Source organism: Rattus norvegicus, chromosome 6 (genome assembly GCF_021556685.1).
Source record: "Rattus norvegicus strain SHRSP/BbbUtx chromosome 6, alternate assembly SHRSP_T2T, whole genome shotgun sequence".
NCBI classification, from domain to species: domain Eukaryota; kingdom Metazoa; phylum Chordata; class Mammalia; order Rodentia; family Muridae; genus Rattus; species Rattus norvegicus.
The window spans coordinates 22,431,721-22,459,405 of record NC_141539.1 but is presented as its reverse complement, the minus strand read 5'-3'; the positions used below and the strand labels follow the sequence as shown (position 1 = coordinate 22,459,405).

At 44.0% G+C, this 27,685-nt stretch overlaps 2 protein-coding genes and 1 long non-coding RNA gene across 9 annotated transcripts in view; 1 reads left to right on the top strand and 2 right to left on the bottom strand.

Moving 5' to 3' along the window:
• Eif2ak2 (eukaryotic translation initiation factor 2-alpha kinase 2) overlaps positions 1-746 on the bottom strand; it is a 29,598-nt gene extending 28,852 nt beyond the window's left edge. For 2 of the 3 annotated variants that reach the window (XM_087554416.1, XM_087554417.1), the window contains exon 1: positions 589-746. The gene's annotated coding sequence lies outside the window, so the exon portion shown is untranslated. 3 annotated transcript variants of the gene reach the window in all.
• On the top strand, positions 170-10,310 carry LOC134479106 (keratin-associated protein 5-1-like). 3 transcript variants are annotated; one of them, XR_015622811.1, is made up of 10 exons: positions 170-236; positions 562-708; positions 1,009-1,115; positions 3,222-3,454; positions 3,843-3,891; positions 4,952-5,105; positions 5,325-5,507; positions 6,012-6,078; positions 6,326-6,472; positions 8,988-10,310. It is a non-coding gene; the product is annotated as a keratin-associated protein 5-1-like (long non-coding RNA). The 3 variants fall into 3 exon arrangements; XR_015622810.1 differs by lacking the exon at positions 3,222-3,454 and having other exon boundaries at positions 1,009-1,105; XR_015622812.1 differs by lacking the exons at positions 3,222-3,454; positions 6,012-6,078; positions 6,326-6,472.
• Positions 2,601-27,547, bottom strand: Sult6b1 (sulfotransferase family 6B member 1). Of its 3 annotated transcripts, none has more exons than XM_087554390.1 (7): positions 27,196-27,339; positions 26,152-26,264; positions 15,595-15,684; positions 12,398-12,524; positions 8,979-9,073; positions 6,405-6,561; positions 2,601-2,933 (listed from the first exon to the last, which is right to left on the bottom strand). In XM_087554390.1, exons 3-7 carry the CDS (start codon positions 15,679-15,681, stop codon positions 2,803-2,805), a joined length of 597 nt encoding a protein of 198 aa, XP_087410516.1. In that variant the 5' UTR covers positions 15,682-15,684; positions 26,152-26,264; positions 27,196-27,339; the 3' UTR covers positions 2,601-2,802.
• Positions 27,548-27,685: the final 138 nt, after the last annotated feature.

Sequence of the window (27,685 nt, the reverse complement as noted above, 5' to 3'; positions counted from 1 at the left end):
AGTTGAAAAAATTGAGAAAAATACGGGGCCGGGAGCGGGCTGCAAGGGCAGCGTGGAGTTTGAAGCTTAGGGAAGGCTACTCATATAATTGGCCCTGTGAGAAGGATTGATTGGATAGACAGAGAGATCTGTCCATGAAGTCATTTGGGGGAAGGGCTTTCCAGGAAGTAGAAACAGGCAGTGGCAAGGCCCAGGAGTTGGAGGGCACTCGGCTGTGGCCCAGAAGCACCAAGAAGGTCTGATAGTGGTGGGCACAGGGGGAAGGGGGAGGTGCCTGACCATAGGGGGCTGGTGTGAGGGAGGTCAGAGCCGGAAAGCCTCAGGGTCAGACTTGAAGGAAACTCGGGTGCACAGAGAACAAGGTAGAGGATGGAACAGGACCCGGTTGTCACAGAGGACCGCTAATTGGAATGCCATAATTGTGCACTGAATTCTGGGCACTAAGTCTTGGCCCAGAATTCAGTTTCCGGGTCATTCAGGCTTCTATATTTCCCTCCAGAGTTTCAAGTCATCAACTTGTCATTTTCCTTCTGGGTCCCTTTTCCTGTAACTGCTATCCAGGAGTGGGAAAATAGCCCGAGGTCTTACCGACTTTCTGGATCCGGACAATGGCCCGTGCCCTGGCGCAGGACTCGAATTGTGCTTCAGGTGCTGCCCCTAAAATCTCGTCGCCCTCCGACCACTGTCGCTTCTGCCGGGCAAGTCCAGGTCAGGCTAGTTCTCTCTGTTTCGTTTTCCCGGCGGACTCCGCCTTCCCGCACTGCTCCGCCCCTCCCGCACAGGCTCGCACCCGCGAGAAGTCAGGTAGGCGTGTCGCCTCTGTTCCCGGGCTCCGGAGCCAAGGTCCGACCGAATTCGGTTCAGCTACAGTTACTGCCAGCTCTTTTGCTGGCTATCATGCTGGGAAGGCTCTACCGGAAGAGAGAGGAGAAACAAGTCTCCTGCTTGTTGTGCGTAATAAGCTCCTGGATCAATGATTACAATCTACTTTTCAAAATAAACTTTTAGGATGCAACTGGACACATGGATGCTACCGAATCCCAGTGTACAGTGGGAGATACTGAGTAACTCGAAGAGGGACCTGCCAGGCTATGTCTGTGACAATGTACGTTCAGGTTTGTAAATATTAGTTTCCTTCCCTTTCCACACTGTGTCAAGGAAGACACAGCCTTCTTGACAAAATTGGCCAGGGGGTTGAAGGAGTCTCTCTTCAATCTATTTGTCCAGACCTTAGGAGGTACCTGCTAGCCCCTTGTTGCATACCACCCACCAGGCCAGGCCCCTGTTAAGATCCACCTGCCCCCTGAAGAGCCACAAGGAATATCTTATCACAAGGCAACCCAGCAGTCCCTGGTTAATAAGGAACCTTGCCTGTGCTGGAGAGATGGCTCAGCAGTTAAGAGCACGACTACTCTTCCCCAGAGGTCCTGAGTTCAGTTTCCAGCAACCACATGGTGGCTCACAGCCATCTGTAATGGAATCCGACGCCCTCTTCTGGTGGGTCTGAAGACAGACAGCTACAGTGTATTCATATACAGAAAATAAATAAATAAATAAATAAATAAATAAATAAATAAATAAACGAAAGAACAGGAACCCTACCTTCCTGTCAGACTGTAACACACTCCCAGAATCAAACTTGCTAGCCCAGGACTTGAGGGTTTAGCTTGTAGCACACTGCCCAATGGTACATCCCGGTGCCTACACTGAGCTAAGCATCATCCCTATGAGGAGAACTCAGGAGCTAGAATTAGAACCAGGAAACTCATCTGAAACAACATCTCAACTGGTGAGAGGTGGGAAAGTCCTAAGACAGACCCTAGCCTAAGTCTATACTTTTCTTGTGGCATGGATTCTGGGTGTAATTTGAGATATCTAATGTGAAACCCCAGTGACCAGATCAGCCTGTATAAACTCCCACTCCCCACCATAGCTCCTTAAATGAGCACTTGACTACCTAGGGAGACGTTGACAGCAGATCTCTGCAGGAATTTCTTTACTGAACGTTCACAATGGATGACAGTTACTCTCCCTTCCCACTCCATTCCGCATTTCCAAATATCCCCTTATCGCCGTCATTTCTTCCGGTGTTTTCCTGTTGCTTTGTTCGATGGTCAGGGCCAGGGTCTGATTGAAGCCCTAACTGGTCCAGAACTTAAAACTAGGCTGACTTCTCACCTGTAGTGAGCTTCCTGCCTCTTCCTCCTAAGTGGTAGGACGATTGAGAAGCACCAGATAGGATAATCTTTCTGGAATATTCTCTACATTCTCCTGATAGTTTATGGCCCCGCAACAGAAAAATCTGCATGGTACCAAAACATACACTTTAGCCTTGACTCAAAGATTGTATTAAGTAGCAGTATAATGTCTCTTGTGCAAGGCACACGCCGAGTAGATGACGATGAATTTATCTGGAATCGACTTGCAGTTGGTCAGTGCAGAGTCAGGCTTGGATTTCACCCACCATTAAGTCTGAGGTAACTACTACAACTACTGGATCCACAGGGAGAGGTTTCCTAATGAGAAAAGCTAAAGAAAACTTACACACGGCATTTGGAAGCCCATTTTGTCAGCCCCAGAACAACACACTGACAGCAATGTTCCAATTGTTCAAAAGAAGGACAAACTTTAATTCGAGATCAAAAAATGTCAGCTATTACCACTATTCCTAGATCTACACTGTTAATAATTACATTACATGTTTATTGTCATGCAACTGTTTGAGTGCCTTATTATCTAATTATATAAACCCAGTTATTATTAGGGCAAAGAAGACGTGTAGGCCGGCCAGCTTGGCCAGAATCAAGCCAGGCAATATGAGTCATACTTCAGCTTGTCTCCGAGGGAAGTGCCTACCAGGCTCTCTTTGAATCTTTCATCCATTTCCTGGTTCTGGGTTTCATTGAACAAACTTTTCCAATCACCAACTTCACCTACAGCACAGAAAGCACAAAAGACTCAGATATATGTTAAGGTATTTCTTAATTTTATCCTCTGTTCTACCCAAATTTACCCTTTTGTTAATGTAGTGTTTTTCTTCAAAAGGTTAAACACAGCACAGCTGTGTTGGCTTGAATGAGAATGGCTGCCATCATAGGCTCATATATTCGAGTGCTTAGGGAGTGGCACTGTTTGAAAAGATTAGAAGGTGTGGCCTTGTTGAAGTGGGTGTGGCCTTATTGGAGGAAATGTGTCACTGGATATCCACTTTGACATTTCAGAAACCCAAGCCAAGCCAGTGGTCCACAATCTCTTCCCACTGCCTCCAGATCTGGATGTAGAATTCTCAACTACCATGTCTGCCAGTGTGCTGACGTGCTTCCTGTCATCCTGATAATATACTAAACCTCAGAAACTGTAAACAAGCCCCGATTAAATGTTTTGTTTTATAAGAGTTGCCACAAGCCAGGCAATGGCGGCACAGGCCTTTAATTCCAGTGCTTGGGAAATAGAGGTAGGCAGATCTCTGTGAGTTCAAGGCTAATGTGTACAGAGTCAGGACAGACAATGCTACACAGAGAAATCCTGACTCAGAAAACAAGAGGTGGGGAGGGAGAGGGGAAGAAGAGAGGGGGAGGGAGGGGGGAGGGAGAGGGGGGAAGGGAGAATGGGAAGGGGAGGGGGAGAGGAAGGGGGAAAGGGAGAGAGAGGGGAGGAGGAGGGGGAGAGGGATGCCACAGTCCTGGTGTCTCTTCATAGCAATAAAACACTGACTAAAACAATTGTCTTAAAAGAAAACAAAACAAAAAATCGCTGTAGGCATGATGCTTTTGTGCACCGTGTAAAGGCGATCCTTATTATTCAAATGCTGATTTCTTTGCCCCCAAATCTGATTGCCCTAGGACATGCCACTGTAACGCTTATTCTGAGCATCTCTTGGTTCAAGTTTGGGTAAGCATTGCTCCCCGTTTATTCTCTGACTTGTCAATAAAAGCTGACCAGCTAATGGCTAGGGGAATAGAGAATAGAGCTGGGCTTCCACCAGCCAGGGGGATGGAAACAGGGTGGTGGTGGGGAATGGGGGGGGTTGGGGGGGTGGGAGGTGGGAGCAAGGAGTCCAGAGAGCCAGGCCAATACTAAAATGCTAGTACCCTGGTGATTTTGGCTGAGAGGTAGCCAGATTAGTCCAGAGGATTAGAATAGATTATTAACTTCCCAGTTATTGTGCCGTAAATCTTAATTAAATAAACCTTAGCGTCCCTGGTCTCGTTTATTTGGAAACCAGCTGGGATAGAGATAAACTGCTACTTTTAAAAATGAGCCCACAATTTTCTTGTAAGATCAACACTGCCCATTGCGGCGTCTCCATGGGTGGTGTAGTAGCTATGGCGGGCTAAACTTACACATCTGGGTGAAGAAGACTCCACCTCGTTGGTCAACCCACATTCTTTCCCAACATCTGGGGTCTAAAATCTTATAATTCCTCCTTACTAAAGTTTCTCAGCTACCCAAGTACATTTTTAAAGTTAACATTTTACTTTGGGTTTGGTTAACATGTCAGACACTGAACTTTTGTTTTTTGAGAAATTTAATACTTTAGCCAGTTATCCAGAGGCCTAGGCAGGAAGATCACGTGTTTAAGTCACTGGGGGCTACATAGTAAGTTCCAGGTCAGCCTGAGCTACATGGTGAAACTCTGTCTCAACAGAGGTCCAAACATATTTTCCTGACATACTGTAAGTTTGCTTATCAAGCCAGGAGATCTGAGTTTGATCACTGGGACCCCGGTCATAGAGAGAGTAGATTGACTTCTACAAGTGGCCATCTGACCTTCACATGAACACCATGGCATGCACATGTGAGCCTACATACATACACATACACATATACACAAATATACATACGCACAAACATACACACAGAAGATAAATAAATGCATGTAAAAAGTAAGTTATTTCTCTCTGTGGAATCTTTGGATCTTATAGTTCAAATTGCAAACCCTGCGTTGCAGACCCATTGAAATGTGTGCCGATGACATGGGCTCAACAACATGAGAAAATAGTTATGATGCATTAAGGAACTGAAACAGGACACAAAGCTGTCCCCAGAGGTCATCAACTATACCCAACAACCACAACAAAGGCTGGACAGAAACACACCAAGAAGTAAAACCTGGCTGGGGGTGGGGGTGGGGAGAAGTTTTCGTTTTTGATGTCACCTGTAAATGATTTGTGTTTCATTGTTTTCATTGTCATGCCCTTCCATATTTTCCTGCCCTTTCGACTTTCTACAAGACACCTCAGGTGTACTCCATTCGTTATAGGAGTTTTTCCTATTCTGAATAACATTTGGTGAACCGTGTGTTATTTTCCCCCTTCCGAAAGCTAATAAATTCAGGCATGAGAATCAGAGTTGTACAAGGATCCAGCTGTGGCCAGGTTCTTATTCAGGCTATTTCAAATGACTACTTCAGTTGACAAAGTAACCGAAGAAAGTAGACCCAGCTGAAATGCAACAGTGTGAAAAAGCCAGACCCTGGGGCTTCAGCTTTCTACTACATTGCAAATGTAAGTCTTTTGTGTCCTTTTTGTTATAAAATTTAACCCCAACACAACATCCCAGTACATAACTAGTGTCCATGTTAGCTGTGGTCGCCCTTGCTGTTCCGGAGTGCTCGTGTGGCACATGAGATGGCTCAGTGGGCACAGGGGCTTGCCCCAAAGCTTTAACAACCTGAGTTCTAGCCCCAGGTTCCATCTGGTGGAGGGATTGGACTGAATTTCAAAAATTGTCCTCTAACCTCCTCATACACACACACACACACACACACACACACACACACACACACACACACACACACACTGAATGCAATAAAATATGTTAAATATTGTTATATTTTCATGAAATATGCAATAAAATGAAAGTGGAAAGTCCTAACTTACAGAATTATAAACTTGGGTAAGAACTTAGAGTACTTTAATGAAATTAAGCAAACCATCTGCCAAGTACCTAATTACCTACCCAATGACCATTTTCTTCTTTTTCTCTATTAACAAAACTCTGATTTTAAGTGAGTTACAACCTACCTAGCTCAAGAAAGAAAGCTACATTTGCAGCTACTGCTATGGGAGAGAGACGGTAAGGAATGCAAACAGCCATTGCACAGGGCTTGGTGGAAGGCTCTAGAAGGGGGCTGGTTAGCTAAAGTACAGGGTTCCTTCCTTTCCTGTTTCCCTTCTCCTACCCAGAACAGAATGTTGGAGCTCAAGCTGCCATCTTGCCATCACTGAGCCCTTAGTGCAGTAAAGGACAACTCTGGGCTCCCTGGGTCCTGAATTCTTATCAAGGGAGAAGAAAAAACCCCTAAAATCTTGTTTTGCTTCAGACAAAGTGATCTGACTTGCCCGTTAAGTGCCAAGTCACTCTGAAGCCACACAACACCCCCAAAATGAAAGCAAGGTTACCTTTGCGGAAGAGGAAGGGCCCGATGGCACCGTGTGTCTCCTGGGATTTTGCTCGCATCGCCTGGAAGGTACTCTGGGCCGAGATGGTTTTTATTTGTGCATCGGTTAGAGAGAAACCAAGGAATTCAGAGATCTGTTTTATTCCAACAACCAAGTTCTGGGGGGAAATATTTGAAAGACAAACACCTCTCAGTGGGATTTGCTGAGGCCACGACTCTCTTACATCAGCAGTGTCCGTTTATTTAGTTTTGAGACAGCTTGTTATGTACCACGGGCTGTCTCTGAACTCCTGCCCCTTTTACCCCTTCCTGGGCTGAGCAAACCTTCGTCTCAGGCATGGATGGGGAAGTAGGTCTCTCTTCCTGCACTCTCCTGGCTCCAACCCATTCTCACACACCAGCCGCAACCATCCTCTCACTCCTCTGCTCTGGGTGAAAGCCAGTCACTTTACAGTCACTTTAGGGGGCCTGCTCTTCTGTTCCTCACTTTGTTACCCAGCCACGTGACACACACGACCCCACTCACTCCACCTGCCTCTTCTGTGCATGCTAATCACCCCCAATGCACTGCTACCTGGGGTCTGTCTGTCTGTTTATCCATCTGTCTCTGTGTGTCTGTGTGAATCTGTGTGTCTGTCTGTGTGTCTATGTGTGCGTCTGTCTCTGTATGTGTCTGTGCCTCTCTGTGCGTATGCGTGTGTGTCTGTGTGTGATGTGGTGTATGCGTGCATGGTGTCTGTGTGTGTCTGTGTCTGTCTGTGTGTCTGTCTGTGCATCTGTCTCTGTATGTGTCTGTGTCTCTGTGTGTATGCATGTGTATCTCTGTGTGTGGTGTCTGTGTGTGGTGTATGTGTGTGTGTCTGTATGTCTCTGTGTATGTCTCTATGTGTATATGTGTTTGTGTGTGTGGTGTTTGTGAATGTGTGTCAGCTTCTTGGCCTTTTGGCTAAGATCAAGTATGAGTGTGTGTCTGTGTGTGCATGTATATCTATGTATATTTCTCTGTGTGTGTATCTCTGTGTCTCTGTGTGTGTGTGGTGTATGTGTGAATGTATATCTCTATGTGAGTGCCTGTGTGTCTATGTGTATGTGTATCTGTGTGTGTACATGTGTGTCTGTGTGTGTGGTGTTAATGATTGTGTGTCTGTGTGTCAGTGTGTGTGTGTGCATGCATGTGGCGTATGTGTATGTCTCTCTGTATGTGGTGGTGTACATGTGTGTCTGTGTGTGGCGTATGTGTGTATCTATGTCCGTGTGGTGTGTGTGTGCATGTGTGGTGTGTGTGTGTCTCTGTGTGTCTGTGTGGTGTGTGTGTGTCTGTGTGGTGTGTGTGTCTCTGTGTGTCTGTGTGGTGTGTGTGTGTCTCTGTGTGTCCGTGTGGTGTGTGTGTGCATGTGTGGTGTGTGTGTGTCTCTGTGTGTCTGTGTGGTGTGTGTGTGCATGTGTGGTGTGTGTGTGTCTCTGTGTGTCTGTGTGGTGTGTGTGTGTCTGTATGGTGTGTGTGTCTCTGTGTGTCTGTGTGGTGTGTGTGTGCATGTGTGGTATGTGTGTGTCTCTGTGTGTCTGTGTGGTGTGTGTGTGTCTCTGTGTGTCCATGTGGTGTGTGTGTGCATGTGTGGTGTGTGTGTGTCTCTGTGTGTGTCTCTGTGTGTCTGTGTGGTGTGTGTGTGCATGTGTGGTGTGTGTGTCTCTGTGTGTCTGTGTGGTGTGTGTGTGTCTGTGTGGTGTGTGTGTGTCTGTGTGGTGTGTGTGTGTCTGTGTGTCTGTGTGGTGTCTGTGTGTCTGTGTGGTGTGTGTGTCTCTGTGTGTCTGTGTGGTGTGTGTGTCTCTGTGTGTCTGTGTAGTGTGTGTGTGTCTGTGTGTCTGTGTGGTGTCTGTGTGTCTGTGTGGTGTGTGTGTCTGTGTGTCTGTTGGTGTGCTCCCACTGCTTTCCTCAGCTTGGAATGTCCTCCCATAGCTACTTACTTGGCTCACACCCTCATTCCATCCCATTCTTTAATCAGTCACAGCTTCTTCTTGGCAACTCCTCAACCATTATGCTCTTGGATTGATCCAGCCTTCCAACTGTCCATTCTTCAGTTTTCCTTCACATTCTACACACAGGTCAACCTCCTTGTGTCCATTACCACTGGGCATAACGACCTTTATTCTAGAAGCTTCTCCAGGGCAGTGAACCTTGTTTAGATTTTTCACTGATGTATAACTTGGGCCTAAAGCTGTGCTGAGCCATCTCTGACTCTATGTTTGTTAAGTGAATAAACAAAATCAGTCTCTCGAAAAATCACAACCAAATGCATGTTCGATTAAATTAGCTGAGACCTACCTATTGTTTCTTCAATCGCTAACACAGACTGTCCATCACAGGCAGGCGAGGACGCTGTTATTAAGCTGCAAACATTACTTTATTTGCTAAGTAAACAAATTAAAATCTTATATATAGTGGGCTTTTTCTAGTTTTGTGTTATGTATCTAGAACTTTTTTTTAAAAAAATTGTACACATTGTTAGCTCTCACAACCAGACATTCTAAATACATGCTCTGTACTGCCCTTGAATATTAATTACCATAATCTCACCTCTTTCAGGTCTTCATATAATATGAACTTCACATTTTCCTCATCAATATGTTTGTTCCAATTGATTGCAAAATCAAAGTAACTTCCCCAAGAAACTAAAAAGCACAGAAGAAAAAAAACTGTAAGACACTGTACATAGCTGAGGAAGACAGACCATGCCTGTGGGTGAATGGTCAGTCAGGAGAGATTGTGCATACTACAAGTCTGTCTCCAAGAGGTAGAATACACATGGCTCGCTGTCCTCATCCATTCATGTCTTGCTCCCTGGAACATTTTCCCTTAAGGATACAACTGAGCAAGTTGTAAGAATGATCTGACCAGAGCCATAAGATTCCTCAGAGATGACGAGGTAAGAGTTTCTTTCAGTGTACAATTCAAGATTACGTCCATCCTTGAGGAGAAGTCATCGCGTCAGGAGCTTGGTCAGCTCATCATGATGTCCATAACGTGTTCGTCTGCCTCTAGACGTTGGATTTCAGAATTTTGCAAGGAAGAAATCCTGTCCAAGTTATGGCTGTCACACCTTATTGCTAACCAATTGAGCAGAAAGAATGAATGTGGACAGTGGAAGAGATTCTTTATGTTGTCCCACAAATCACAAAAACCATCACTGAATGTTCTCTTGTGTTACATACGTGTGGAGCGGTATTATATATGTATGGACAGTGTTAAGGATTTGCGGTGTCTGACGCCATGAAGTTCTAGACAACAGAAGCATGCTCAACAGCACTTCACAGGCATCTCCTAGTGAGTTTTCCTTGCTGCCACGACACGATCCAATATTTTTCTTTTCCAGGGAGCTGGTACTGTTTGTAGTGTCCACGTATGCGGAATGCTGCGGGTTTGCTATATCAAACACCTTTAAAAATGGTGGTGTATCGATACAACGTGGAGTATTAAAATAGAGATGCCCATATCCATGGCATAAGTGAACCTGGGAGGCATCATGCAGACTGATAAAAGGAAATCAAAGTACTGGTCACATCCACATGTTGGACCTTTTTAAAGGTTGAATGATAGAGAACGCAGGATGGTGCCGGAGATGGGGAGGAAGGCAACGGGTTGATGTAAGACAGAGTTACACCGTTGATGTACCTTTGGAGCTCTGAGTTTTGTAAGTCTAGTGAGCTAATGTACGGCACGAGGACTACAATTAGGAACCCAGTGTTGCTGAATGAACTAGTGAACTAAGGGAACAGCAATCGGACGTGGCTCTCTATACACAACAAAGCGGCTGCGTGACGTGACTGCTTGACCTCGGCAATCAGTTCACACGTGTACGTGTAGCAAACACAGTGTCCACCTTAAACGTCACTTAAAGATTGTTTTAGAGACGCGGTTCTGTCGTGTGAAAGCCTTTTTCCTGGGGAGAGGCAGCATGCATGGCTACTCATCCCTGAGAGAACCCACAACAGACCACCAAAGTTTCTGGTTTCTGCTTCTTCCAGACCCCGGTTTGTTTCAGGGTCTTCTTTTCAGCTCAGTCTCACTCCCTCTGAGAGGGACTCTCAGATTTCATTATTTTAATCTGAGAGAAGACTGTGACACCACATGTAGCATCTCTTAAAGAGAACAGACACTATCGTCTCTTCTATGGTCATTTAGCTACCGTTAAAAAGAGATACATGTAGACCTCTGGCCACTGTACTCATAGACCACTTAAACAAGCGGGGTGATTAGCAATTGGCCGAATAATTTTGTTCGTGTTCTCAGCTGTACAATGGGCCTTACTCTGGTGGGTCATGAGTCTTAAGGGAAAGCACTCCTATACAACAAACACCTAGTTTAGTATCGGAAGAAGCAGTGATAGTTAGAAATTAATAGTGACTATTTCATCATGTAACGAGGAAGGGATCACAAGGCTCCATAACTCCCCAAGGGACTTAACAGTTAATAATGATGGGTGGGGGTGTGTGTCATTTTCCTCTGTGGTGTTGCGGTGTTGTGGACTGACAGGGTGCCACGTTGGAATGGCTCGAGGACAGCCGGTCAGAAAATAGATGGGGGCAGCGTGGAGCCCCTGAGATAAATTAGCGCTAGTTCCAATGGCCCACTGGAGCCAGAACTAGCGAGAGAACGCCAGGGTACCGGCAAGAACCGGTTACGCCAGCAACACTGTGGTATAACCACACACACACACACACACACACACACACACACACACACACACACACACACACACACACGCTCCAGTATAGAACTTCCCGTCCATGCTCATGCAAGTTACTGTGAATGGAAGTTACTGGAAAAGTTCTCCACAGGTTCACATATTTGGATTCTCGGTCCCAAGTAGGTGGTGCTGTTTGGGTAGGTTTAGGAGGTGTGGCCTGGCTGAGGAAATACGTCACTGGGGGTGGGCTTTAAGATTTCAAAGCTACATGCCATTTCCAGTTCCCTCTCTTCTTGTGCTTGCAGTTTGAGACGTGAGCTCTCAGCTTCCTGCTAGCCACCATGCTTCTCTTTGTCATGATGCACTCTTACCCTTTTGGAATTGGAAGCTCAAATAAACTCTTCAATAAGCTGTCCTGGCCATGGAGTTCTATCACAGCGACAGAAAAGTGACCAGTGTAGCAACCCTGTTTAAATTCAGCAAGTCACATGTGCACAGAAAGCGTGGAAATAGGGAAAACTGTTGGGAAGAAGAAAAGTTTCAGTGGGGAAAGGAGCGGGGACAAGACAAGGTCATGGGGAGAGGGAAGACTAAAATTCATTATACGAATATGTGAAATTATCAAGGAACAAAAAAAATCAATAATTTCAAATAGTAGTTGTCGATAATTAGAGATAAGATGTTTACATAGTCTAACAAAAATGTCTTAGTGTATCTACACAAGTTTGTGGATTTTTCTTTTTTATCTTTCTTGGGGTTTTTTTTGGACACTGATACAGTGAGTTGAGGGGGGAAAACTAGAAATACTTTTCTCCATTACTCTTAAAAAACTTCTATGACCCCTCAATATTCATGGTCAACAAATGAGCTCTCCAGAACAGTGGTGTTCAACCCGTGGGTTGCGACCCAAGTTGGGGGGTGGTGGTGGCTCAAAAGACCCTTTCAGAATGGTCCCACAAGACCCTAGGAAGTATCCGATATTTATATTACAATTCATAACTAGCAAAATTGCAGTTACCGAGTAGCAACAAAAATAATTTTATGGTTGGGGGTCATCACAACACAAGGAACTATATCAAAGGGTCTCAGCATTAGGAAGGTTGAGAACCATTGGTCTCGAGTATCTTTGAAACCAGAGAGGCAGCGCACAAGCTTGATGCATGAAACTGCTGGTGGTGCTGCTGCTGCTGTAAAACCTCATTTAAACGTAACCTTTCGGGTCCAAGATCTTCATATATCTTACCTCTTTATATTTTCGTATTTATGTGTTCACCTGTTGAAGATGAAATTTTTTTATTAACAGTCATACCTTGTCCCTTTATGAATTGTCGGAAGAATTCATCCCAAGAGGCATAGCTTGGAATATCGGGGACATCATTATGGAAATGAAAAAAAGACACTGCTGTATCCTTAGGGTTTCGAAACATCACCAATATCTAGAGAGCAAAAGCGAAGTTAACTTATGTAGCTTTGTGCTGCACTTTGGAAAGGAGAAACGGTGAACAGTGTCATAATTGTGTCAATACAGAGAACAAGAGGGACCATGGTAAATCACGGATGGGGGAAGGGAAGGGCAGAAGAGTAGCACCGAGAGCACCTTTGCTAATAACGAGTTTCCTAAAAAGGCAAACAGAGACATTTCCCTAGCAGAATCAAGAAGGATGACTTGAAAGGTAAAAATCCCAAATAAAGCAAAAAGTTGCAAACTAGTCCTTAAGGTCATGAACGTGAGGTGCAGAGGCTGCGTGTGTCTGTGAGAATGCAGATGGAGTTGGATCTCTCTTTCTCAGGTCTGTCTTCTCCAATGACCTGTGATGCCCTTTGGATGATAAGCGTGAAGGGACTGTTGTAAAGAGAAGACTGAATCCCTGGGGACCCAGGGACTGTGGGAGGGGACCCAGGGGTTGTGGGAGGGGACCCAGGGGTTGTGGGAGGGGACCCAGGGACTGTGGAAGGGGACCCAGGGGTTTTGGGAGGGGACCCAGGGGTTGTGGGAAAGTGCATGGCTGCTCCGTGTGCACTGAGGACCTCAGACACATCCTGGCATCCTAAGACGGTAACTGAGCACCGGGCTGAGCTTTGAGACTCTACAGTAGAAGCGGGGTAAAGCAGAGCAGATGTCAGGTGACTTTCTGAAAGGGGGAAGACACACCCCGCACCCACCCACCCCACCCCCACCCTGGAAAATTTCTTGACTAAATAAATTTGAGGCCCCTGTAAGCAGCAGCTGAACCCAGCAGGGGGCAGCGCCAGCCCTCTGCGGAGTCACTGAGGAGGCAGGCTGCTAGTCAAGTGTTTTCGGCCGCTTTCCAGAGCTTTTGTGGACTTCGGGTTTTCTGTGAGAATTGGAAGGCTACAAGCAATAGCAGCTGGGTCCTCAAGTGCAAAGGGCACTAGCTAATTCATGGGAACATACTTAGAGATGTTTAAACTAGGGTGGGAGAAGTCGAGGCTGGGAAGAGTAGCTCCCGGTTTTTATTCCGTCAGATTACAGAACTATGCAAGGCATCATCAGACCTACCCTACGATCTCTCCAATCAAAAAGGGAAGAAAAATAAACGCTTTGAAAGTGTCCTTACGATGTAAACAGGTATAATTCTAAGACACTGGGACTGTCCCTTGAAGCTGTACCAAACTTGGGAGCATCTCACTTTCTCTGGCTCTCCATTGAGAATCCTACACTCATACTCTTAGGTTTTTCTTCTCTTCCTGAAGGTTTTTCTTTCTGCTAAAATATCTTGATTTTGCTGTTATTGTTGTTTAAGACGGGGCTCCCTGTTGCCTGGCCCGAAGTTTGCTATGTCCACCGCACCTGCCCCTGTCTCTTGTGTGCTAGGATTAAAGGCATGTGCCACCACCATATTAAAATATCTTCAATCAAATCTCCAACTTTGCATCGTGCTGACCTATCCTAAAATATTTTACTCCATCAAAGTCATAAGTCCTGGTTAGGCCTGGTTCCGGGCCCCTACAACACGAGAAGAAGGCTGAATATGTCACCATGGAGCGGGAGTTCTGTCCCCTCACTGTTGACAAGTCTATCACAGAGATACTCGAACAGTAATCAAACTGTTCACAGTAGCAAAGAAATGAAGCCTGCACAGATGACCATCAACAGATGAACGGATGGAGGAAATGTTCACAATGGAATTCTAGTCATCTACGAAGGAAACTGAAGTCGTTGACGCTTGCAGGAAAATGGGAGCAACTGGGAAGCATGTTAAGCAATATAAGCCAGATTCGTATAAATAGCACACACACTCTCACATATAGTCAGAATCTGCAAATGAGTGTGTGTGTGTGTGTGTGTGTGTGTGAGTATGCATGTGTGTATGTGGGTGTGAGAGGAAGTATGTATGTGAGTGTGTTGTGAGAGAGAATGTATATATATTTGAGTGTGTGTATGTGTGTATGTGAGTGTGTGTTTGAGTGTATATATATAGAAGTATGTGAGTGTGTGTGTGTATGAGAGAGTATATGTGTATATGTGTATACATGTTAGGGAGAGTGTTTTCTCACATATATTCAGAATTTACAACTGAGTGTGTGTGTGAGTGTGTGTGTGTGTGAGTATGCATGTATGTATGTGTGTGAGAGAGTATGTATGTGAATGTGTTGTGAGAGAGAATATGTACGTATGTGAGTGTGTGTATGTGTGTATGTGAGTGTGTGTGAGTGCATATGTGTGTGCATGTGAGAGTTTTCTCACATTCAGAATCTGCAACTGAGTGTTTATGTGTTTATAAGAGTGTGTGTGTATGTGTGTGAGAGAGAAGTATGTATGTGAGTGTATTATGAGAGAATGTGTTTGTATGTGAGTGTGTGTGTGTGTGTGTGTGTGTGTGTGTGTGTGTAGATCATGAAAGTAGAAGGGGGACCATGAAAAGGGACAAGAGACCTCAAGGGAGGAGGACAAAGGAGTCCGTGTGATAGGAAGGCAGGAGGGGATCCACAGAGTAGGGGTAGAAGGGTGGGAGGAGTGGGGGAAATGGAGGCTTGCCTTGTCACTCTTGGTGTTAGATGTTTCACCAAATGGTAAGAGTAGTCAAGGCAGCAAGAATTCTGTCGGGTGATGTCATGTAATGGTGGCTACTTTATGTGAAGCTCCAAAATAATACGGTTGCAGATGTCACCAGAAAAAAATTGTTCATTCTGTAGGATCATAGTCTTCTGAAGCAGTGAGATGCTGAAGCCTATCAATTGTAAAGCCAATGATAATAAACTACACATTTCCTCAAATGCTGAGATGCATTTGACTTAAATGGAACCATAGCAAAACATCCGAAGAAAGAGACGACAAAGGACATCCTACATTCTGCCTCTCACACACTCAAATTCCACCATTACTGGCACTGCCAAAAGCAAGGTCAGAATTCCAGAGAGATAAAAGGGTAGCCTGTATGTATACATAAAAATTTCAAATTTGCACACACATACACACAAGCTAAACACTCATACATAAACAGAATACAAATAAATCTTTTTATATGTTTCAAATTCACTCACCTTGGCTTTGCTCTTGAAGACAGACTGTGGTAGCTTGTCACAGTGGAGGTGAGTTGTCAGAATTCTTGGTGACGGAAGCCGTTTCATCCTCTACAAAATACGCACCATAGAGCGAGGGTGTGTGTGTATAAGAGAGAGAGAGGGTGTGGATTTGTATGTGAGAGACATGCATAAGAGAATGTATGTATGTGTAAGAGTGTATATCTGAGTGTGTGGGGAGAGGGTGTGTCTGTAAAAGTGTGTGTGTGAGAGTGTTTTAGAAAATGTGTGTATGAGAGATTATGTCCATATGACTATATGCTTGTAAGAGTGTGTATGTGAGTGTTAGAATGTGTGTGCGTGTGTGTGTGTTAGAGTGTGTGTGTGTGTGTGTGTATGCGAGTGTTAGAATGTGTGTGTGTGTGTGTGTGTGTGTGTGTGTGTGTGTTCATTCGGTCACTAGAAGCACGGTATCTAAGTGGTGGCTTCAAGCACTCTATAATTACTTTAAATTCTCCTCCCCTATATGTTTTTCATGGAAAAATCATAAACAAATCATTAATCTCATTAATTATTTTATTGGATCCTGCTTTCCGTCTTAAATTGTTGTGACATATCCTTTACCCTTTATAACAATCACATCGAATTCTCTCTGTTCGAGCAAGTTCAGAACCTGTATTTCACTGTTTTGTTTAGTTCTATCTCTTCTGTATCAAGGCCTTGATAGAAATATTCAAGTTTCCCATGGTTCCTAAAAATCCTAGGGATCTACTTTTTAAACTTTTCTTAGGCCGGTTGTGGTGGCACACGCCGGTAGGATTTGCTGAAGGAGGCAGAGGCAGGAGGATCACGAGTTCGAGGCCAGCCTGGGCTACACATTTAAACTTTTCTTAGTGTGTATGATTGCACTCCCATGCAAGCACATGTATATATGTAAATGTGGAATATATATATATATATATGTGTGTATATATATATATATATATATATATATATACATACATACACATTTCTATGTATGTATGCTTGTGCATGCACTCTCAGAGGCCACAGAAGACACTGAGTGACCTGCTGTGTCACGGCCCACACAGTGTTCTTTTGAGACAGTCTTGGACTGAACGTGGAGGTAGGTTGACAGCCAGAAAGCCCCAGCAACTCCCCTGTCTCCATCCCCTACAGCAATATATATATATATATATATATATAATACAGTGGAATTATAGGAACACTTGGCCTTTTATGTGGGCACTGAGCTCTAAACTCTGGTCTTATGCTTGCACAGCAAGAGCCCTCACATTATCTTTTTAGCTCCTAAATATATTTTTCCCTTTTATGGCTTTCAAAGACAAGGTTTCCCTGTGTAGCTCTGGCTTGGAATTAGTTCTGTAGACCAGGTTGGCCTTGAACTCAGAGACCACCTGCCCCTGACTTCCAAGTAAGGGGATTAAAGGAGTACCATGCACTCAAATATCCCAACAAAATATGAAGGCCAAGGTTTCCTAACTATCTGAGAAGTTATTTACGAAATGTCTGTCCATTTAAGGACTGTAGAATAATTGATTTTTTTTCTGTTAGCTATTTCTAATGAGAACTAAAGAGAACGAAGTTTTATGGCCATGTGTGGGTGTGGTGGTTTATGTCTGTAATCAGCACTAGGGAGGGTGAGGCAGGAAGTACACATAATAAACTCCAGGTCACAGGAGACCCTGTCTGCAGAGCAAAGACACAAGTGCCACTAAGTGGTGGAGGGTTTTTAGCTCCAAATCAGCCCTTTATAACTGCTACTCTGAGGGCAAGTTTGGTCAGCTCCACATTTGAGGAGATCACTCAAACCTTTGTAAGCTGTGCTATATAGCTTCGGTGGCAAAATAATTTGTAGTTAATTCTGTAAGAACTTATGAATACTTTGACTTAAAGAAGGGGGAAAAATCTAGACTTTGACAGTGAGTCCAAGTGGTGATTTGTGGTGCTAATGGCTGACTTACACTAAGCTGTCTTTCCTGGTATTTGAAATAACTTAGTAACATCCATCCACACCAATCTTTCCAGGCTGATATCGGAGCCTCTATTTTAGAGATTAAGGTTAGGCTTTGAGGCTTTAGATGCTTTGTACAGCATCAAATAGGTGGTCATTTTCAGATTAAGCGATAGTTTACTGTTCCTCCTACACCGCGGTCCCCAAGTCACACAGGGACTCATGCAGAATGACAAAGTAGGATTAGAGGTATAGACAGGAAAGTATTTGTCACGGAACTAGACAGATAACACTTTATTCCTACAAATGAGTAACATAGCCCAAGTAACCAATAGGAAGAATGGCTGTACGTAGGGCTTCTTCAGACAAGCTTGTATGTGTCTCACAGGAAAGTTCTCGGAAGATAGAATTACTATGAGCTTAAGCTTACCTTCTCACTGATTTCTGTTTAAAATTAAAAGGCGCACATTTTAAAAAGTAGACATAACTAAATTATAATTGAAATAGAAATCTGCCTTTAAAGTATTTGAAAAAAAATAAACATTTCTCATAAAACTTCAGATATGAAACCCCAAAAGATTTGACAGAGTTCCAACATTTTTCTGGCAATTCTGGAGCTAAGCAAGTGGGTACTATATTACAAGAACACAATTGCACCTCATTCTGCACGAAGAAGCGCGCGCGTGCGTGCACGCACACACACACACACACACACACACACACACACACACACACTGCTAATGGTTTGCTCTTAGTTAACCTTCAACCTAGATGTCATCCACACAGCAAACAGAGGCGCAGGGAGAAGGTTAAGTCTAGACATCGTTGATGTTTACCAGCTGGTTAGGGTTGATCGGAGCTGCCATGTATTCAAATGCTAAATACTGTATCCCAAGACCTGGTTGCCCCATCTGGCACAGCCAAGTTAGCTCACAGCTAATTCCAAAGCTGCAGGAAGCTTCTTCAAGCTTTACTCTGAGCACCAGTGATGTGGCTTAGGGGCACACCAGACAAATGATGGTCTTAAAGAGAGAAGCCCAGAGCCACCAAAGTCAGAAGATAAACCTTGCCTCCAACTAAGGGGAAGAATTAGCCACCATAGACACCTGTTGGTCCTAGGAGCCTACAGACATAAGAGCCAACTTCCAAAGCAACAATGGGACTTAAAAGTCTCAAACTTCTAAGCTGGGTATAACATATAAAGAAAAGGATAAAGTGTCTAAAGAGAAGGAGAGATTGTGTACACACACACACACACACACACACACACACACGCGCGCGCACACACACACACACACACACACACACACACACACACACACACACGGACATATCCACACACGGACACACACACACCACACACACATGGACACACACATACAGACACATACACACACACGGACACACACACATACATACACACACATACATGGACACACATATATACACACACACACACACACACACACAAACAAAACAGGAGAGAGTGTCACGGGACACCTGGATTATTTATACTCTTGCTGTATTTACCATCATAAAGATTATTATAATTTTATCTATCCTTTTAAAAGAGATCAATGTAAGACAAACTTTAAAAAGAGAGAGACTGAAAAATCAGATGCTAGATTACAGGCCATCAAACAGAGATTAGAAGATCTGGAACAAACAACAACAACAGAATAGATAGTTCCAGAGGAGAAAAATCCCCAAAATCAGAATGGCAACCCATAGAGATGCAATGTATTAAAAATAAGAATCCGGAATCTGCTCATGGATGATCCCTTAAGACCATGTCAAACAATAAAATATGTTTCATCTTGTAGAGTTTGGAGAATTGAGATAAGTACATATTTTGATACGTCTTGCAACTGATGTATATTTGAAATTCCGAGGGGCTTCTGCCCTACTTCTGAAGGGGCTGGTTCTGAGATTGCATATTTATTGGAGATGACGGCTGTTTTGGAAATGCCTTTGATGATCAAAGCTAATGATGCCCAGACATATATATGTCCTACATAATACAACAATTTTATGAAGCATATGGCATGAAGCCTATCTACATAAAGCTTACAGTCCTACAGGTCAAGCCACTATGAAAATATCCAACAAATGTTCGATGCAGTGCTCAGAGAACAGAAGGGAGAGAAGGAATCCTGGGGATCGAGTAAATGAGGCTTTGCTGGCTTTGGTTGTTCTATTGGGTGAAGGATGCGTGTCATTATAAAGAGGTTGGTTAGTAAATGGTCGTGATTAGGAAAAAAACAAAATATGAGATTAAACTCTTTACTTTCCCATTCTCTATCCTTCTTTCTTTGATAAAAGGAAGGGGATTGAGAAGAAAAGGGGGATATAAAAGTATCATAAACGAAAAATAGGATAAAAGGGTAGATTATCAAATCTACTCTTCACGTAGAGCTATTGCTATTTTTTTTTTCTCTTTTCTTTTTTTCAGAGCTGGGGACCGAACCCAGGGCCTTGCGCTTGCTAGGCAAGCATTCTACCACTGAGCTAAATCCCCAACCCCTATTGCTATTTTTAATAAGGTTGTTTTTTTTTTTACATTGCTATGGGTTATTGTATATTGATACAGACCTAAGGTTTTCATTGGTATAAATCTTTGTATATGGATACAAAATTTAAGGTTAATTTTGTTACAACTTAAGATATGAATATTTCAACCCTTTTATAGATACTGTACCTATGCAATTCATTTAAAAATACAAGGTTTAATTCCAGTCCCGTTAAAGCTGCTATTACAATCTGTTTAGGATATTTAAGGGGCTGGAGAGATGGCTCAGTGGTTAAGAGCACTAACTGCTCTTCCAGAGGTCCTGAGTTCAAATCCCAGCAACCACATGGTGGCTCACAACCATCTGTAATGAGATCTGATGCCCTCTTCTGGTGTGTCTGAAGACGCAACAGTGTACTTATATATAATAGATAAATAAATCTTTTAAAAAAAAGGATATTTAAGAAATACAAGTTGATAGACAGTCAAACTCATGGTCATGTCAGGTACTAGTCTAGATCATCACAGAAATATACATTCTGGATTGAACAGGTAATAATAATTAGAAACAAGCAAAGTTTGTTTGGTCAGATAGATGATCTTCCAAAACCTCAGGGATTCACAGAGTATGACATTTAAAGATGTTTTTTATTAATTTAAGGTCTTTTAGACATTGAAACATGTCAGCTCCTGGCAGCCCTTCATTCCACTTCAAAGAAGACGATGAGCTTCAAAGGACTCCAATTAGAGGCAAGCTAACCACTGGGCAAAGAAAATGCCTTAACTTCATCTCCTGACCTAATGCTGTCCCAAATGGGCAAACTAGAGTCAAGCTCTGCCAAGACAGTGTAAGCAAATCCTTTATAATTACTACTTCACAGATCTGTCTGTCAGACATACTGGGCCCGAAGGCTGAAGACAGATGCTACAATGTTACAGAGACCTGTTAGGGGACCGTTCAGCCATCCAACTGTGTCTGTCACGGCTATAATTTTGGGAGTTGCTTGCCTGTACTTCCTGTATATTCGGGTAATATTTATTTCCTTCTCAAGTCACTGTTGGGGTCAAAGACTAGATAGTCATGATCTCACATTTAAACTAGAATAGTAAGCAATTTAGGAAAAATGTTTAAGAGTCTAAGGAGATGCTTTGAGGATGGTAAATGCAAAATTTGGAGGTTGGAGGACTTGAAAGCTTAAGTTGCAAGAAGGTGTTTAAAGGTTAGTAGATGAAGGTTAGAGGGTTTAAAAGGTATTTTATGAAGGTCGGAGGAGATTGCAAACTGGTGTTTTAAGGTTGGTAACTGAAAGTTATGAACATTAAAGAATTTAAATGCTTGAGACAGTAATGAAAAAAATAAATGATTTAAATACAAAACTCTAAACCCACCAAGTAGGATAGATTAAAAAAAAATACTTTCTCCCAAGTTTCCAAATACAAATGGACTGAGTATTATAAATATAATTATTACACCATAGATTTCATTATTGTTTCATAATTGTTCTTGTTGTATGTAGTTTATTATTGTAAGAAAAAGAGTCTTTTATTTAGAAAGGGGAAATGTCAGGATTTGCCTGGTGCTGCTATGTATTCAAATGTTAAATTCTGTACCCCAAGATCTGGTTGCCCCAAGACAAATGAATTCTTAGGTACACCAGCTTTTGTTGTGCAAACCTCGTTTCCCAAGTTAATTGGTCCATAAATGGATAAAGCTTATGTTTGGGCAGTAGAAAGAGAAAGGTGGGTTTTCAGTTAGCTAGCCGGGAGCCGCAGGTAGAGAGGGAGGAGAAAGAAGAAAGCACAGGGAGAGAGGAGAAAGTGGCCATTAGGGGAGATGGACCATTAGCATGTGGCCAGGAGAAACAGCAAGTAACAAGGGACAAATGGCTGGGAAGTAAGTTAGGACAGCTCTAAAACCTGACCAATCTAGGCTTATAGCCTGTGAATAAAACACTGGGATTTTGTATCTTTTACTCAGGATAGCTAGGATATAATAATTTATTTTACACCAACTCTGCCCTTGCTGCCCAGAGGAGACAAGCAGTGATGCCATAAATCTCAGAGACAAGAGGGATCATGGCAGGGGCAGGGGGGGTTGGGGTAGGGCAGGAATAAACCTTGAAATGACTGACCTTTGTTTTCCCTCCCTATACTATCAGTAAGCTACAAGGAAGGCAGCTCTTTAAGATGTTAATCCACTATCTTCTCAGGTTAATGGTTCTCCTGAATGAAGAAGCAGAGACTTAAAATTCAGTTCATGGCTTTTGGCTATTCTTGGGCAGCACAGATCCAGTTACACTAGGATACCATGCCTCATTCACTTCACTGATTTTTTTTTCAATTCTATTTTATTTTATGGGCTAGAGAGACGGGTGGTTTAGAGCACTTCTTGGTCTTGCAGAGGAACAAGGTTCAATTTTTAGCACACCCATGGTGGATTGTAGCCACCCATAACTTCAGTTCTGGGGTATCAGACACCCTCTTCTGGCTTTCACGGGCACTGTGCATGCACATAGCGCACATATATGTGTGCACGCAAAACGCAAATAAAATTAATTAATTAAATATAAAAATGTTATTTTCTGTGTGTGACTAAATTACTTGGATGTATGTATGTGCACCATGAATGTGTCTGGTGCCAACAGAGGCAGAAGAGGCTGTCAGATTCCCTGGAGAGGTTGTGAGCTACCATGTGGATGCTGGGAACCAAGCCTATGTCCCCTTCAAAAACAGCAAGTGCCGTTAACCTCTGAGCCATTTCTCCAGGCCGACTTCAGGGAAGGTTCTGAAGTGGAGTTGGAATCTTCGAGGACGCCTTGGCTGCTGCAACAGTCATTTAGGTCTTTTCACTACAGCTAGACTTTTCTTCAACAGAGAGGGGAACTTTCCTTTCATAATTGGCACTAAGATCAAATAGGGAAGGTTCTAGAAAGAGCCAGGGCAACACTTGGCTTTCCATTCACATTAGTGTAGCTGGAGAAGCAGAAAGCTTCCGCTGAGGTGTAAGAGGCAAGCATACATCCTGACTGGTCTCTGCCTGCATGCCTCCCGCCTACACCCAATCAGAGGCAAGCATACATCCTGACTGGTCTCTGCCTGCATGCCTCCCGCCTACACCCAATCAGAGGCAAGCATACATCCTGACTGGTCTCTGCCTGCATGCCTCCCGCCTACACCCAATCAGAGGCAGGCATACATCCTGACTGGTCTCTGCCTGCATGCCTCCCGCCTACACCCAATCAGAGGCAAGCATACATCCTGACTGGTCTCTGCCTGCATGCCTCCCGCCTACACCCAATCAGAGGCAGGCATACATCCTGACTGGTCTCTGCCTGCATGCCTCCCGCCTACACCCAATCAGAGGCAAGCATACATCCTGACTGGTCTCTGCCTGCATGCCTCCCGCCTACACCCAATCAGAGGCAAGCATACATCCTGACTGGTCTCTGCCTGCATGCCTCCCGCCTACACCCAATCAGAGGCAGGCATACATCCTGACTGGTCTCTGCCTGCATGCCTCCCGCCTACACCCAATCAGAGGCAAGCATACATCCTGACTGGTCTCTGCCTGCATGCCTCCCGCCTACACCCAATCAGAGGCAGGCATACATCCTGAGAATTTCCTGTCGTCTATATACTTCCTGCCTACACGTGGTCAAACACATTCAGTGCACTTGGGTCAGACAAAGCTGTCTGGGGAAATGAAAACATGTGGCTTGTCGTCTCACACAAACCATAGATAGCCTTCGGCATCTCAGAAAGTATCTGTCCTGGGGCAAGGGGCTTACAGGTTAGAGGCACTTTGGGTTTATGGATCCCTTAAAGACGTTAATTAAAACTTAAAACATAACTTTGGATCTCATATGAGGAACAGGAATACCACATCTCCTAGGAGAGGAAAAGAAGCCCCAAGGATGAGTTTCCTTCAGAGGCAAACCCTCACAAATCTAGACTGGCAACTGGGTGTAGTGGAACATAGCTACAAGCCCAGCACTTGGGAGGAAGGCAAGGGGGTCAGTAGCTTAAGCTCGTCCTCGGCTACAATGAGAATTTCGGGCTACCTAGGGCTACATGAGACCCTGCTTTAAAAAAAATCTTGACCTAGAATAAAAGCTCTGATCAGCATCACAGGGAGTAGAAACCATTTGCGATAACTTGTTTGAAATGAAACTATGCGGGGCTGGAGAGATGGCTCAGTGGTTAAGAGCACTGACTGCTCTTCCAGAGGTCCTGAGTTCAGTTCCCAACAACCACATGGTGGCTCACAACCATCTGCAATGAGATCTGGCGCCTTCTTCTGGCCTGCAGGCATATACGCAGGCAGAACATTCTATACATAATAAATAAATCTCATGTATAGTTGTATATAGAGCACTGACTGCTCTTCCAGAGGTCCTGAGTTCAATTCCCAGCAACCACGAGGTGGCTCACAACCATCTGTAATGGGATCCGATGCCCTCTTCTGGTGCGTCTGAAGACAGCTACAGTGTACTCACATAAAATAAATAAATAAATGAATCTTTTAAAAAAGAAATTAAAATATATTTTCCTGGAGGAACAATCTCGAGTGTAAGGTGAAGCGGACCAGCCAACATTTCAAATCCCATTTCAAGCATAAAACAAGCCTGTTTCCACGAAGGAGGTAGGTAGCAACATTGGCACATAAACTAGAAAAGATCCTGACCCAGGACGTAGTAGGTTTTTTAGAGAAAGCTGGGCACATGTTAGTATCACTTGCTAAGGCAATACCAAATGTCCTCATTGGGAGCAAGGTTATGTGACATCTGGTTGGCTTTTCTCTCGGTGTCCTATCTCTTCCCTTAGCAAAAACTCACGTCTACTCTTCTGGCCCTAAAGCCAGAGCCCCCTATGTCTGAGCCTCCATTGGATGCCCTTGAGCAAGAACAATCCTCCGCAAGTTTGGGACGCTGGGTCTTAACGGCTACTGAGTTCTCTTCTGCCTCTCAAGGTGCCTTGGGTGGCCGCCTGCACCGGGGTTTGGTGCTTTTTTTTTTTTTTTCCGGAGCTGGGGACCGAACCCAGGGCCTTGCACTTCCTAGGCAAGGGCTCTACCACTGAGCTAAATCCCCAACCCCGGGGTTTGGTGCTTGCCTCCTGCTTAGCCTCAAGTTCTCAAACAGCTGCCATTCAAACTTCATTTTTCTGCTACTTTCCCCAACACATGGAAATGGGCTCCGCTTTACCTTTGGAACCTTGAAGTTTGTATTTGTCATGCATCTAGAGTGTGGTCACTTACCAGACGCTGTTCCCGAAAATCCCTATACCCTGGTTTCTTATGTCTGCTCTGGGGAGGCTTGGTGGTGAATGCTTCCGGAAGTTTTACTGAAATGGTTCCTCCTTGGTCCAGCCTTCCTTCCTTTCTGTATTGTGATGTATCTGGGGTGTCTAAGTACAAGGCCTCAAAGCAGAGCCTCCCTCTGATCCCTTACTCCTGGGCAGTGAGCGGAGCTTCCTGAATGCTGGTGTCCCAGTCAATTCTGACTGGAAAGAGAGGGATGGTAACAGGCTGAGAGCTCTGTAGGCGCTTTCAACGCTCACCCGCTCACCGGAGGCTGGGCTCCTCTGTCCTAACTACCGCTTCGCGATTCCTCATTGGTCACATACACAGCGGCTGTAATTAAGGTAAGGAAATTGAAAATGCCTCTGCCTAGCATCCTACCCATCCCCGTATCTTCTGGCTTTAGTTCACATCCTGGGTGTTCTCAGATTATTTGCCTGCTAAGTTAAAAAAAAAATGCTACTGCTAGTCAAGTAAGAACAGCTGTGTATTAAATTCTTTCGGAGCTTGAATCGGAAAGCTCAGATTGACTTTTTGGCCTTGCCATTTATTATCTTCATCTCGGGCAAGGTTGGCAGTTTCATCTTTTGTCAACTGGTGATAAGGTTGTGTTGTAAGAAAATGTGATAATCCTGGAAGAGGCCTGAGGATGTGGTAAGCAAGCGATAACTCGTGATCAGCGATCACTGTTAGCATCCTCTTAATACTTTCTGAACTCAGAAGGGAGGAAGAGTACAGAATGGGAGAATATACCAGTGGTTGTGTGCTGTACATCGAAAGATCGTGTGTACTAACCTGGTATTTTTCTGCGTCACCACATTCAAGAACTGGAAATTCTGGACATGCGTATTTCTTTTTAGAAACGGCAAATATTAATTCACTGACAATATGGAGAATCCAGTTTGAACCTGTTAAGAAAAAAACAAACGAACAGAAAACAGAAACTCATCAAGGAGTTTTACTAATAAAGATATTTCACCTCAGTATATAGCTGAGGAACATTTAAATTTTCAACTCTCCCATGATGTCTACATTCACTTCTTTAGAGTTTGGAAGAACCTGGTGCTGGGAAGAAATAATTTTGGAGAAAGAGCATTCATGTGTACTAACAGGAACTTTAATGCATTTATACAATTATTTTTTTTTTCTTTTTCTTTTTTTTCGGAGCTGGGGACCGAACCCAGGGCCTTGTGCTTGCTAGGCAAGCGCTCTACCACTGAGCTAAATCCCCAACCCCATTTATACAATTCTAATTGTGTCATCTTCCTTTCCCCTTCCCCTCTCCCTCTTACCTTTCCTTCCTTTTGGGGGCAGTGTACCCCACATTGGCTTCTAACTCATGAATCCCCTGTCTGGGCCTCATGAATATTGAGATTACAGACATTTGACACCACGTCAGCCTCAGATGTGTCCTCGACATGATTCATTTTGAACTTAGAATATGTTTCTTGAAGAAGAATATTTATTATGTTAGAGAAATGTTGGGTTTATATACTATATTTCCTCCTGAACAGTAGAGTAAGTTAGATTCTTAATCTTTATCTTAATCTTTATCCTCCGATCTTTACCCTCCACTGATGACGGGCCTTCTAAAACTGATTTGAGAAACCAGAGAATTGATGCTAGATCCCGAAAAAGAAAAATCAAAACAAAACAAAAAACAACAACAGAACTCCACCACATGGAAACCATTATATAAATGACAGAAATGGCCTCCTTCCATTGTCTGTCAAAAAGAGACCCATTTTGTTATTTCGACCCTGCCACGCCTCCTACCACCCATTCCATCACCCGGCATGACCTCTATACCCGGACCTCTTCCTCCAGGATGATATATACCAAGCTGTCTCAGTTGTTGACTTTAGAACGCATGCGCTCTCCTGTCCTGGTTCCCTCCGTGCTGATTTTCCGTGAGTTCCATATGGAGGTGGAAGAAGACGCCTCCCTCCCACCTTCACCCTCTCCCACCTCCTTACAAAATACGCTCTTTACCACACTTGGGGTAGGACGCTAGCAGGATGTCGTCACTTCTGGCTTCAAAGGCATCCAAAGCTCGGAAAGTTTCCAGAGTGCACATGGTAACTGGGTAAGGGATCCCCTGGTGGGTGAGAAACAACTGGGACAGCGCGGTCTCTTTCGACTTTTCTAAAGCGTCATCAATGTACTCGATAAACTTGGACTTTTCAGCCATGCTGGCTCCCTGCTAACGAGTCCACTCCCTGTCACCCAGGTGGAGTGACTATTTGTAATCGTCTTTCCCAGTCACATGGGAAACAATCACCCAGTTCTCATCCTGTTTGAATATCCTCCCGACAAAGGCGAGCCGCAG

Excerpts from the sequence above, each read along its gene's own strand:
- Sult6b1 (XM_087554390.1), bottom strand. The coding sequence starts at position 15,681 with ATGAAACGGCTTCCGTCACCAAGAATTCTGACAACTCACCTCCACTGT. Across the intron at positions 9,074-12,397 it reads ACAATTCATAAAGGGACAAG|TTTCTTGGGGAAGTTACTTT; the intron begins GTATGACTGTTA and ends TGTGCTTTTTAG. Across the intron at positions 2,934-6,404 it reads GCCCTTCCTCTTCCGCAAAG|GTGAAGTTGGTGATTGGAAA; the intron begins GTAACCTTGCTT and ends TCTGTGCTGTAG.